This window comes from Bos indicus, chromosome 25 (assembly GCF_029378745.1).
Source record: "Bos indicus isolate NIAB-ARS_2022 breed Sahiwal x Tharparkar chromosome 25, NIAB-ARS_B.indTharparkar_mat_pri_1.0, whole genome shotgun sequence".
Taxonomy (NCBI): domain Eukaryota; kingdom Metazoa; phylum Chordata; class Mammalia; order Artiodactyla; family Bovidae; genus Bos; species Bos indicus.
The window spans coordinates 2,430,610-2,444,363 of record NC_091784.1 but is presented as its reverse complement, the minus strand read 5'-3'; the positions used below and the strand labels follow the sequence as shown (position 1 = coordinate 2,444,363).

The 13,754-nt window shown below is 39.1% G+C and overlaps 1 protein-coding gene across 2 annotated transcripts in view; it reads left to right on the top strand.

Moving 5' to 3' along the window:
* The window catches only part of MEIOB (meiosis specific with OB-fold), a 43,668-nt gene that overhangs the window by 24,351 nt on the left and 5,563 nt on the right, over positions 1 to 13,754 (top strand). The window contains exons 10-14 of one of the 2 annotated variants that reach the window (XM_019988361.2): positions 1,260 to 1,361; positions 5,310 to 5,463; positions 7,627 to 7,810; positions 8,488 to 8,574; positions 11,099 to 12,089. In XM_019988361.2, coding sequence (XP_019843920.2) covers positions 1,260 to 1,361; positions 5,310 to 5,463; positions 7,627 to 7,810; positions 8,488 to 8,574; positions 11,099 to 11,215 — 644 coding nt within the window. In that variant the 3' untranslated portion in view covers positions 11,216 to 12,089. The remainder of the gene's footprint in view (positions 1 to 1,259; positions 1,362 to 5,309; positions 5,464 to 7,626; positions 7,811 to 8,487; positions 8,575 to 11,098; positions 12,090 to 13,754) is intronic. The other variant, XM_019988362.2, reaches the window with a different exon arrangement.

Here is a 13,754-nt window from a genome sequence, read left to right as displayed (position 1 = left end):
TATTGTGCATTTGGCTCTGAAAACAGATTCAGAGGGGAAATGTCAAAGTGTTTTGAGCAATGTCAACATAATTAGAATAAATGCCTTACTTATTATTAAGGAGACGAATACAAGGAAAATATGTATAAGGGTGTGTGAATTTCAATATGCTTTTAAAAATCAGTCTTATTTATTTCCTGGGTTACACATGCCACATAGAAATTAAGAACCTCTAAATGGTTTGGTGGTCAGATGTGGAAGGAAGAATTTCTGTCCCCCCACAGACAGTCTGGGATAGACCTGTTGTCTCTAGAGATCTTGACAGCAGTGCCACACCCCACCCTTCCTACCGGTTTATGCCCCAAGATTCTCATTAATTTACAAATATTTAGTGAATTCCTTTTATTTACCAAGTAGTGAGGTAACTTAAACACTTTCTGGAACAAGGAAGTACCTGAGAGGATGGATGCTGAGATGGATGGAAGGATAGTCATTATATCAGACACTGGAAGTACAGAAATGAAAAGACAAACCCCCTGTCTGGGATTCTGGTCTAGTTCTGGGGAAGAAGCAACAGTGATAAGACTTGTGGTACAACAGGGTGAGGAGGAAGAAACCCTGACTCTGTCCAGGGGTGTCAGGGGGTCTGACATCGGCAGGATGGCTTGCAGAATGTTGGGGGAAGGCTGGAAGACAAGCAGATGTTGGAGGTTGGGGCTTGGGGTTGAAGGGTGTCAGAGTCAGACAGCGCCTTTTCAAAATCAGATTCATGCCTTCTGGCACATTTTCTGACTATCCCGGAGAACATTCGTGTCCCATTTGAAGAATAAGCTCTTCAAATAACCTTAACAATTTTTTTCTGATGAGAGAAGAAATACATACAAAATTCAGAAAATATATAAAAGCATAAAAAAGAAAACAATGATGAACTATAAATTCTTCATCTTATAAGAAATCATCATTTCTTTGATGATTTATTTGATGATTATATCATTCTTTGATGATTATATATTCTTCCAGATAATTTTGCTTATGTCTTTTTAAAATCAAAGGAAAGGTATGAAATGTTTTGTAAACTGCTCTTTAAACTCATGATATATGCTGTACATCTCTCTGTGTTAATAGAGAACCCCATCACATTGTTAATGGCTTTGTAATATTCTATTTGTGTTATTCTTATATGTCTTCACTTTTTACCATTAAAAATAGTTTTGGATCATTCACAGTTATTTAAAAAGTGATCAGTTTGCAGTTTACTTATTATGCATTTCCAATTTAAGATACACCAGAAGCTAACATCCTTCTGAATTTTATAAGAGAAAATAAAGTAATGAATCCTCTGGATGATGAAATTGACAATTATTTGAAAGAATCCATGAATTGTAAGTAACTTTTAAATATTATTTGAATTTTTTAAAGGCCAGAATTTGGGTTTATAAAGTGACTTAGTAAAAGACACTGTATTCTCATTATGTAACTGCTATGTGTGTGCATGCTCAGTCACTTAGTCATGTCCAACTCTTTATGACCCCATGGACTGTAGTCCGCCAGTCTCCCCTGTCCATGGAATTTTCCAGGCAAGAATACTGGAGTGGGTTGTCATTTCCTCCTTCAGGGGATCTTTCTGACCTAGGGATTGGTAACTGCTATACTTCTACTTTAAAAAGGTAGTTTAAAACTTTTGGAGATTTATGTAACCTCTTGCCAATCTGATGAGAGTTAATGACCCTCTCCCTAAAAAAGCAGCTGTAGCCACATATAGAATTTTGTGCAAAATGTCATGTATTCACAGACCCCAGATTGAGGCTTGACTTTAAAAAGGATGCTGTTTGCTGCCATCTGTAGCTTATGCTTAGAATGGGGAAAAGCAGAGGGAGGGCTTAGATCCCCCTGTAACTTCATCCTAAGGGGTGAAATTCTTTCTCATAATCGAGGACACCCAATTCATCTCAGGAGAGTAACAATTCAGTTAATCGAGGAAAAAGTATTCTGCAATCACCTTAACTTGTGAAAGAAGAACTTTGTTATGCATTGCTGGAGGGTGTTTAACACTTCCTTTCTTCATCCTCTCGCTCTGTTTTCTCCTGTGCAGTGCAGCTTGTGGGGGTTCCCCAATCAGGGATTGAGCCCTGGCCCTTGGCAATGAAATCGCCAAGTCCTAACCACTGGACAACCAGGGAATTCCCAACACATTTCCTTTCAATAGCAATCACTAATAGAAAAAAACAAAACAAAACTACTGGTTTATAATTATCTTTTTGCCTACAAGAAGGGATAAGCTTAAAGTTGTATTATTTATTAGAATTAAAATAAAGCTACTATTGTTACTTTGGAAGCATTTTTAAATGTCCAGTCATACAAATGCCATTTCCGGAGACTTCCAGGAAGCCCAAAAGTGTTCACTGGGCCTTGAGATGGATTTGCCACACTGTGTCTCAGTCCCTGCCTGTCTCTGAACCTGAAAACGGGGACAAGAACAACAGTGTCTACTCTTGTCTTCTACTCAGAGCCATCAGATTTGAGTGGAGAATATTTTTGTGATCAATGACTCATATCAAAGTAACCACAAAAGTGGTACTTAAGTTTCCCTTTCTTTTATTTCACTGTGGAAACTTTTTTTTTTCCACTGTGGAAACTTCTATCATTAAATTTGCTCAGAGGCAAAAATGAGTTGCAATATCTTTTAAAATGCTCATTATTCCCATAAAAAACTTATAGGTTGAAACTGATTAGATATTTCAGAATAAAACTATCACAATACTTTCTTTAAAGCTTTTGTTATTTTTAGTTAAAATAATGTTCAATATTTAAAAAGTAAACACAACACAGAATACAGCAAAAACCCAGAAATAAAGAGTTATTTTTGGGAAAATCTTCCAATCCATTTTCCAGTGCATATGAACTGACAGCAGGATAAAGACATAAAAGTAAGATAAATAGATACACATAACTGGACCCTTTATTGAAGAAAATTAAATTTCACGTCCCTTTCATGAATCACAACCTTGTCATGGGGAAGGGGCTTGCATAACTAAATCCTAAAGGAAATCAACCATGAGTATTCATTGGAAGGACTGATGCTGAAGCTCCAATAATTTGGCCGTCTGTGCTCATGTGAAGAGCTGACTCATTGGAAAAGACCCTGATACTGGGAAAGATTGAAGGCAAGAGGAGAAGGGGGCAGCAGAGGATGAGATGGTTAGATAGCATCACCGACTCAATGGACATGAATTTGAGCAAACTCTAGGAGTTAGTGAAGGACAGAGGAGCCTGGTGTATTGTAGTGCACGGGGTCACAAAGAGTCAGACATGACTTAGTGACTGAACAACAGCAACAAAATTTCATGTGCTTAACAGCAACAAAAGAAAAGAAAGTAGTAAAGCGCTGGAGAACTGGCAACTCCTGTTAAAAGCTTTCTTACTTAAGTAATGTTTGGACCTGTAAGATTCCTCTAAGATTAAGAAAAATAACAAATGACTAATAGATTAATAGTTCTTAGTTTTGTAAATTTTCTTAGAATAACTTTTAAGTTGAAGTATAACATATATGGGCTTCCCAGGTAGCGCTAAGTGTAAAGAACCTGCCTGTCAATGCAGGAGATGCAAGAGAAGCAGGTTCAGACCCTGGGCTGGGTAGATCCCCTGGAGGAGGGTGTGGCAGCTCACTCCGGTATTCTTGCCTGGAGAACCCCATGGACAGAGCAGCCTGGCAAGCTATAGTCCGTAGGGTCTCACAGAGTCAGGCACGACTGAAGTGACTTAGCATGCATGTACTTATCACAAAGAATATGAACAGTAGACAAGAATGAGAGGACAGTACCATGCACCATCGCACAGAGTACGCACCTGTTAATTGCCAGTGCCCATAAGACCCCTCATGCCCGCCCAAATGTGATTCTGACTTATTGCACCATAGAAACCACAGATAAATTTAGCCTGTTTTGGAATTTTAACAGTGAAGTTGTATCATAGGACCTCACTCTTGTGTCTGATGTCCTTTGTTCAACATTAGGTCTGTGAGTGCCATCCACACTGCTGTGTGTAGTGTTGTTTTTCGTTGATGTATGCAATTCCATTATATGAATATATCACAATTTATTTCTCTATCTTATTGTTTCCTTCTACAAAATTTTTACTTTCTCTTTAAGTGTGACTTTAGGTGAACCTCTGTCTGTTTTTTCTGTTGTTGTTGTTGGATATACATGTTCCTAGTAGGAATATTGGAGAAGGCAATGGCACCCCATTCCAGTACTCTTGCCTGGAAAATCCCATGGACGGAGGAGCCTGGTGGGCTACAGTCCATGGGGTCGCTAAGAGTCAGACACGACTGAGCGACTTCCCTTTCACTTTTCACTTTCATGCATTGGAGAAGGAAATGGCAACCCACTCCAGTGTTCTTGCCTGGAGAGTCCCAGGGATGGGGGAGCCTGATGGGTTGCCATCTATGGGGCTGCACAGAGTCAGACACGACTGAAGCGACTTAGCAGCAGCAGCAGCAGCAGCAGCAGTAGGAATATTGCTTTGTCATGCATGTCCACCTTTAAGTGATTCTGCTAAATGGTTTTCCAAAATGTCTGCACCGATTTATACTTCTCCCAGTAGTGTTCAGGAGTTTGAGCTGCTCTACAGCCTCACCAATGTTTGTACGATTAGTCTTTTAAATGGTGAATATTTAGTGGAATCCTACTGTTGTTAAATTTGCATTTACTTAATGATTAATAAGGCCAGTATGTTTATTGTCTCTCTTTATATTCTTTTTGTGAAGTGCTTTTTAAACTCTCTTCCAGGGACTTTTTCCCTGGCAGCCCAGTGGTTAGGAACTCGGTGCTTTCACTGTTGTGGCCCAGGTTCAGTCCCTGGTCAAGGAACTAAGATCTGACAAGCTGCATAGTGGGGCCAAAAATACATACATACATACATACATACAATCTCTTCCGCATTTAGAAAATTGAATTGACTTTTTTTAAATTGATTTTTAAGATTCCAATTAAGATATTTTGGTTATGAATCCTTTATCTTCTTATAAATTGCTAGCATCTGCCACTCTATGGCTTACCTTTTCATTCTTTTAATGGACTCTTCTGATGATTAGAAATTATTCATTTTAATAAAGACAAATTTCTCATTATTTTTCTATTTTGCTTATTTTTTAACTTTCATGTCCATTTATATAATAAGTTTTAATGTATCATATATAGTAAATCTTTTCTATTACAGAACTTAAACTACTACATATTTTCATTTGAGCTCTGTAGGTTTTCTATTTGGATATAATCCTTTAGAATTCTTAGAATATACTTAGAACTGTAATGACTTTTTCTTTTTTTTAGTAAATACAATAGTTGATGTTTATACAGTTGAACAATTAAAGGTAAAAGCTTTGAAGAATGAAGGAAAAGCTGAACCTTTCTACGGAATTCTTTACGCTTACATTTCTACACTGAACATTGATGACGAAACTACAAAAGTAGTTCGAAATAGATGGTAAGCAACCAAATTACTTTTAGAAATTCATTCTTATAAGAAATAAAAAACAATGATTGGTAATACATTTTAAACTATATGAAAGTTAAAGCTATTCTTTGACATAGTAGTGGTTATGTATTTAAAAGAAATGTATAAATAAATAACACATACTAAAGTTTCCTTAACAAACTGTTTAGACCCAAAGATTCTAATACTCTTTTAAAGTAAAATGTATTTCAATGTGTTTTAGCAATCCAAAAATAGATGACACTGCCAAAACCTTTTAACTGGGATGACAAACTATTGTTTTGTAATGAATTTGAAAATTGTTTTGGTGACATCCTATAGCAATAAAAATAATAGTATTTTAGTAACTTGTTTCATGATAATGAAATGAAATGAATGATGAATGTGATTTCCAACCTCTCCTAAGTCAGTTAGTATCTACTTACATAGAAAAGTAACCTCAAGTAGATTTAATTACCTTAGCTAAAAAATGCTTGGTAAAAAAAAAAAAATGCTTGGTAAGAAAACTCTAAAATATTATTGTGAAACTCTCCCTGTAGATTTGTGATTGAAATTTTTATTGACATATTTCTAGATTCCTATGGCACTGTAAGAAATAATAAACTGTATACTTTGTCCAGTTTCCCCCAGTGGTCAAGGATGAAAGTGAAAGTCACTCACTTGTGTCCAGCTCTTTGTGACTCCATGGACTATACAGTCCATGGTATTCTCCAGGCCAGAATACTGGAGTGGGTGCCCTTCTCCAGGGGATCTTCCCAACCCAGGGGTCGAACCCAGGTCTCCCCCATTGCAGGCGGATTCTTTACCAGCTGAGCCACCAGGGAAGCCTCCTCCAGGAATGGTAACATTTTGCAAATCACCACATCACAGACAATAATGATCTTAATTAAGTTCACTGATCTTATTCAGTTTCCCCAGATTAACATGTATCGAGTGTGTGTGTGTGTGTGTGTGAGAAATTCCATGTAGTTTTATTGCATGTGTAAGTTTGTGTATCAACAGTCAAGAAATTGACTTATGGATTTCTAAAACATTGTGTGATTTGGTATTAATGTTGAAAAACCTAATGTAAAGGCTGTTGTATAAGGCAGGTGCTTATTTTTTGAAAAATACTCTTTAAAAAGTTTTTGTAAGTTATCACCTCCCTTTTTTCCCCTTCATCTTTAATATTGGTATCTGAGGAAAAGTGTCTAATATTTAATTTTAAAATGATCTGTGGCTTATAAGAAAGCAGTGTCTTTAGATCATTCCCTCTCCTTGAGACTTTGAATTAATCTTCCTATTCAAATTGGCTAAAGTAATGCCTGCTTCAGAAATATAGAATAGCATGTAATTTCCCTGGCTCAGACAGTATGGAATCCACCTGCAATGTGGAAGACCTGATTCAATCTCTGGGTTGGGAAGATCCCCTGGAAAAGGGAACGGCAACCCACTCCAGTATTCTTGCCTGCAGAATCCCTATGGAGAGAGGAGCCTGGTGGGCTACAGTTCATGGGGACACAGCTGAGTGACTAAGCACAGCACAGCACATCCCTTAAAGAGAGGAGTGTGTCACTAGCAGTACTGGCAGCATTTAGGGTGTGAGCCTCTCCAGCCCTGGGTGATTCTGTGAATGTGCAGAGGACCTAGTACAAGACAAGTGAGCATTCACAGAACCTAAGCTTTCCAGGTGCAAGACATGATTCCTGCCCTCAAACTCTGAGCCAGGAGATAAGCAGACCTATCTGCAGTAACACCAAATAGGATGTGACAGGGTGTAAGTCCGTGCTAAAGTGTAAATTATACGTCTGCTCAGAGAAGGGAGGTGATGGGGCTGGGGTGCAGGAGAGGGAGGCCCCAGTGGGGAGGTGACCCTGGGCAAGAACCCCAGCTTTGGGGAAGGTAGGAGGCAGAACCTTGAAAGGACTGGCTGATCGCGGTTTCAGAAGCAGGAATACTGCAAGTGATTGACCACATAGAGAGCGTGTTTGTTATCCTTTTGCATTGTGCCCTGTTATTTCCTGGGTCTATTTTGTGTCCTACTCAGGGCTGAGCACTCTGTAATTACTAACTCATGTGCTAACTTAGACTAAAAGTCTAAGTAATAGTTCTGCTAAAGATCAGAGCTGTCCCTTAGGGCCTTCACATTTTATCATTGTCTTTGTTTCTTTTCAGTTCTGTCTGTGGTTACATTGTAAATGAAGCATCCAGCACTTGTACAACTTGCAACAAAGATTCTTCGGGATTTAAATCGGTTTTTCTCAGCTTTGATATGCTAATCGACCTTACTGATCACACAGGTACCCTTCATTCCTGTAGTCTCACAGGAAGTGTGGCTGAGGAGACTTTGGGATGCACGGTAAATAATAATACTTAGAAATACTTCCAAATTGAATTCTCTTCCCAAAACATGTAAGTTATTTTGGTGAACATTTGATAGAAATTAGTTCCTTAATAAAGAGGTCTGGGAAAAATCAATCTTGACTTAAACACACATTGTTTTAATGAATAAAGAATTACATGCTGTATATTAATATCCTAGCTAACATTAACTGTTAGGAATAACAGGAGAGGTCCTTGGTAACAGTGGAGAATATACATGACATTTTATATAGTCAGATAACAGTGGGCAAAAATGAAACCTTGGAGACACTGAGCAGGGTCCTCTGTGAGGAGGGCTTGGTGGTATTTCACCTACTCAGGTGCATAAAATCAGTCTGCCCTGGAGCACAGCAGCAGAGATTAACTTAAACGCTTGGTGTTTCGTTTGATACTTTCATTGTTAGAACCGGCTCTGAAATTTTACCATTGAGCTTCAGTGGTGTCCACTTTGTCAAGAGCGGCTTTCTGTGCTGGCCTCTGGCTGGCTTCAGAGATTCAGTTTAGAGCCTGTCTGGCCTCATCTCCTCCATCAAGAGAGTTGAGCTGTAATTACTATGGATAAAATTTCATCTCTAGAGCAAATTTAAGTTTTACATTATTGTCAAAATGAGTTATCTATATATTCTTTGGAAATGTTTAATTTTTTTAATCCAGGTAGATGAGTTTCTTGCAATGACGGATGAACAGAAAACAGCATTAAAGTGGCAATTTCTTTTGGAAAGAAGCAAAATTTATTTAAAAGTTAGTGCACTTTATAATAATTCTATGTAAATAATATAGTATAATATAAATAATACTATTCTATATATTCAATTAATATGAAAATCCCGGAGTATGACCTAGTAAATTAGGGAATTTAGGGTTATTTTTAATAATGTTCAATTCCCAAATGTGCAGAAGGGTTTGGCTACCATAGAAACAGTGAAAATAATCAGGTTTTTTCATATAGCATAAAGAATTACAAGGCTTCCCTGGTGACTCAGGAGTAAAGAATCTGCCTGCAATTCAGGAGACAAAGGAGATGCAAGTGCTATCCCTGGGTTGGGAAGATCCCTTGGAGGAGGGCATGGCAACCCACTCTAGTATTCTTGCCTGGAGAATCCCATGGACAGAGGAGCCTGGCAGGTTACAGTCCATGGGGTCACAAAGAGTTGGACACAACTGAAGTGACTAAGTGGACACGCACACACAAGAATTACAGATGACACAAAAAAAAAAGACCAGCAAAGAAAATATCCATTAATGTTAACATCAAGGCTAGACACTGGGCTTTAGAGTCAGAGCTGGGTGTCCCTGCCCCCATGGGCAGTGATCCTCACTTCAGTGAGTCGTATTCAACAGCATAGTTACATGCTTATGTGCTGGGGTGATAGAGACTCCATTTGAATTCCAGTTCCACCATTCTTCAGCCCATGTGACCTTGGGGAGGTTAATTCTCTAAGCCCCTAATCTGCTGTGATCCTACAAGTCTGACCAGAGCAGATTCCCGTAGCAATAGCAACACTTCAGTGTTGGAAGGGCACAGGATCTTAGTGTTAAAGATGTAAAAAAGGCAGTGGGATAAACTCCCTTTATTTTGCAAATGAGGAAAATAGGACAAGAAATGTTGCTTCTTGCCCGAAGTCACTGGTGAGATAGGGCTACCGTTTATATTATTCCAGATGTTTTCTCTTCACACTCTAAAACATTTTCAAGCTCTTAAATGAGTTATACCTATCAATATTTATTGTACTAGAACTTAACATTGAGGAAAACTTTAAATGTATTCACGAGCACACAGTCTTTTAGCAGTCAGAACTGCTATCATCTCATGTCTGGTAGCCTCTTGAAACTACAGTGCACTCTGGTGAAAGAATGCGAGTAAGAAAGGCAGACAGCAATTTCACATTATTATGAAGATAGCTTTGATCAGGGAGAACCTGAAAGAGAACACTGGGTCTGCTCCACCTCAGCTCTGAAGCAGGCTTTCCCATTTCCCAGTGGCTCCTGCCCTTGCAGCCTCAAGCATATCTGAACAGATTGCACACCCAGAGTCACCAATGGCCTTACCAGTATTTCTAGGACCTTGGTTTGAGAATACCCTATCTCTTCCACCACGAGCATGGATCGTCCCAAATACTGTACTCTATTCCCAAGTCGAATATGCTAATCCCTGCCCGGTTGTATGGTTTCCTTCCAAACAACAGGTACCAGTTGCTGTGAGTTTCATAAATTTAAATTCATGACACTCTGCTTATATTTTCCAAACTGGATTCAAATATAACAACTGCTCTCAGTTTGTACCTTTCCAAGGAATATGTTAGAAAGATACTTGTCAGGGACTTCCCTGGTCGTCCAGTGGCTAGGTCTCTGTGCTCCCGAAGCAGGGGTCCTGGGTTCAATCCCTGGTCTAGGAACTGGATCCTACATGCCACAGTTTGAATGCTGTAACTAAAGATTCCACATGTTGCAACTAAGATGTGAGTCAGCCAAATAAATAAATAAATGTCTCTAAAAAAAGATATTGTCATATTTAACAAAGATTTAAAGCAGATAGTGATTATATCACAAAATGTAATAAGGATTATGAGACAAATATAATTTAAATTGTTATAAAAGTTAGAATATGTAATTAAAAAAATAAGAACTTATATTTCTCTGCAAATAAGATAAAAACAAAGGATTTCCATATAGGACATTTTGTGTATTTATCATATTTCAATAAAAAATAATGGCTACTTAAAATTATTCATTTGGAGGGATTTCAAACTGTTACTCATTTTAATGTTTTAAAACATATAGTGTCACAAAATGTAATCAAGATTATGAGACTCATACAATTTCAATTGTTATAAATGAGAACGTGGAATTTAAAAATCTAATTGTCATAAGTGTGACATCATTATTCATAAACTGTGTCATGATATCGGATCTGCTCTAACAGACCATGTCATTGCTGCGTGTTCATGTCTGTCATAGCTGGTGGTCTGAACACACTTTAAGTCCTTTTTCTACTTGTTGGATTTGATATCTCAACTTTCTTACCTGAGAGAAACATCATGAAAAAATGACCTGGATTCTTAGAAAATCACTGTCAGAAACCAGATCCATAATCTTTCTCCCAACTCTACCTGAGACTGGAACTCTTTCCATTGTCTTACAACTTTAATTGAAGTTTTTGTTCACATATTAAACAAAACTCATTGCTGTTCTCTGTTTGTGGTCATTGGTTTTCAGTTTTATATACCAGGTGATTTTTAAAACTCTCTCTTTTTTCTTCTTGCAGTTTTTTATATCGCACAGAGCGAGGGGTGGACTGAGAGTGAGTGTGCTTTCGTGTAAGCTTGCAGATTCTATTGAGGCAAGTAGGAACTTGTCTGGACAAGGAAGTGTTCAAAACTAGATACAGTTTTAAACTCTGGAAAAGAATATGCATTTTAACCACCTTGAAAGTGGGAAATGAGTTTGAAAATTACAGATATAATTGTATCTTGTTCAAATGTGGTGAGAATGTTTCTGTAAATTGTCCTTCTGTTGCCCCCTAGAGTTGACTCCAGGTGAATCCTAAAATCTCCCTCTTATTTAAGCTCATTTCTTGGAAGCCTTTTTCTATTGGCTTGGCCCTCTCTCTTCCCAAGCTGGAAAATGGTTGCATGAATTAATAAACAAGTTTACTCTCCCACAAACACAATGATTTATTTTCTTAAACCCCTTTCCCCTCTGTCTTGTCTTCTTGGAGAAAGATCAGAACCTCCACAAATGCCTTGGCCCCGTCTCAGACCACTTGGCTGGAGTCGATGGGCGTGTATGGCACATTCTCCCTGTGCCAGGTGGGGACAGCAGACGTCCATGGGCAATGCTGTGCAGCTGCTTTACATGCTGTAGAGCTTTTCTAATCTGTTGCCTTCTCTGATGACACATCAGAGCTAGCCAAAGCTTGTGAAGGCTTGCTGACTCAGGCTTGACACCCGTGGGTCTGAATCAACTGGGAGGAGATCAGCTTCAGAAGTTTCATGAGCGGTGCTGAGTCCTGGGAACTTGCAGGCGTGGGAGACTTCTTGGCTTTGGCTGGACATGGCTCCACTCCAGCTGCCTTTGCAGCAGCCCCAAAGCACTCTACTCAGCCCACACCATCTCCAGTCACAGGTCTCTTACTTCGAGGCACAGACCCGTCACCACGGTCAGTGTTGATCCAAGGTGTGGGAGGTTTGGCCAACGTAATTTGAATCTGGTGATTTAAAGATCACCACCTACTGCAGGAGTGATAAAAAGAAAAAGTAAGTATACGAAATTCCTTTGTAAGTCTGGTGTTCTGGTGTTGGGAGATAAACTTATCTTGTTGTAGGGTTTTCTCTGGCTTTTACCATGTGAGACCATGGGGGAGGGATATGAGTTGACCCCCAGTGTGCCCAAATTGTGGTGATAAATGAAGTAATTAAGGACGTGGCCATAGGTATGCAGATATCAAGTGTACTTGATGAAGGGCTTCTTTCCTTTCCCCTGTGGGGAGGGGGTGAGTGTGTTTATCAGGGTGACTGTGAAGGTGGACAGGGAGGGAAGGAAGGCAGGAAAGAGAGCTGTGTGGGGTGAGAATGCTTGGCCCAAACAGTGTGTCCAGAGCTGCTGTGCCAGGCCTGCTAGGGCCCTGACCTCTAGCAGCACGCCCCAGAGTGCCAACACCTGGGTCAGCATTCCCAGAGTAGGCACATACGCAGTGCCCAGGGCCCCTAACCAAGGCCTGTGAGGGCTCTGTGTGACCTCCTCACTGCTCCCATGGTAACCTCTCAGTCCACTAGCATTTAACCAAGGAGACACCATGCCTGTCACCAGAGGGACATCACAGTCACTTATTTCTTCTGATAAAGTAGGAATCTATAGGGCTAGCTGTCAAGCTGCACTGAATCAGAGGTGCTTCACAAGGCTTAACTTACACATTTATGGAATGAAGGCTACAAACTGTCAACATCTAAAACTGGGCTTTTTTAGCTGAATATAGGCACTTAAACAAGTAAAAGAAAGAAGCTTTCTGCCCTGTCAACGCAAAGTCCACAACCCGTCTGCCCAGAATCTGCTTTTCTGCTGCTCTCCAGAAGCTGCTCTTCCTGATCCTAGTGACTTCTATCTGCATTTTCTATATTGCTCTATAAACAGTTGGATGACTGTGATTTTTCCTAATCTTCTATGAGTGGTTCATTTAAGCACAATATTCCTTTCCTAATTCTGCTTTGGTGAGGGTTTTGTTTTGTTTTACAATATGCTGTACATACATTTATCCACCTTTTACTCTTCTTGAGGAACCTGGAGCTGTTTTTGTCTTTTTAAAAAATATTTGTTTGGCTTCATTGGGTCTTAGTTGTGTCATGTGGGATCGGGTTCCTTACTTGTGGCATGTGGGCTTTGCTGCCCCACGACAGGTGGGATCCTAGTTCCCTGACCAGGCATCCAACCCATGTCCCCTGCATTGCAAAGCAGATTTTTAACCACCGGGGAAGTCCTTGTTTTTGCTTTTCAAATATTTTTATTATAAAGTTTTACATGTTTATTGTAGAAAAGTTAGAGGAAATAATAGATAACTCCTCCCCCCAAAAGAAAGATAAAAGAAAACCCATAATCTCCATTCCCAAATTTTTTTAACTGGTAGGAAACATTCTTTTATTATGCATGTTTTTTTAAATTGTGGTAAAATATACATTACATAAAATGTATCATTCTAACCATTTTTAAGAGTATGATTTGAGTGGCAATAAGTACATTCACAATTTTGTATAAACATCACCACTCTCTATTCCAGAAGATTTTAATCATCATGAATTGAAATTCTGTACTCATTAAGATACAATAACTCCCATTTGCCCCTATGCTCGTCTCCAGCAATCTGTAATATACTCAGTCTCTAGGACTTAACTATTCTAGGTACCTGGTACACAGGGAATCTTGCAGCA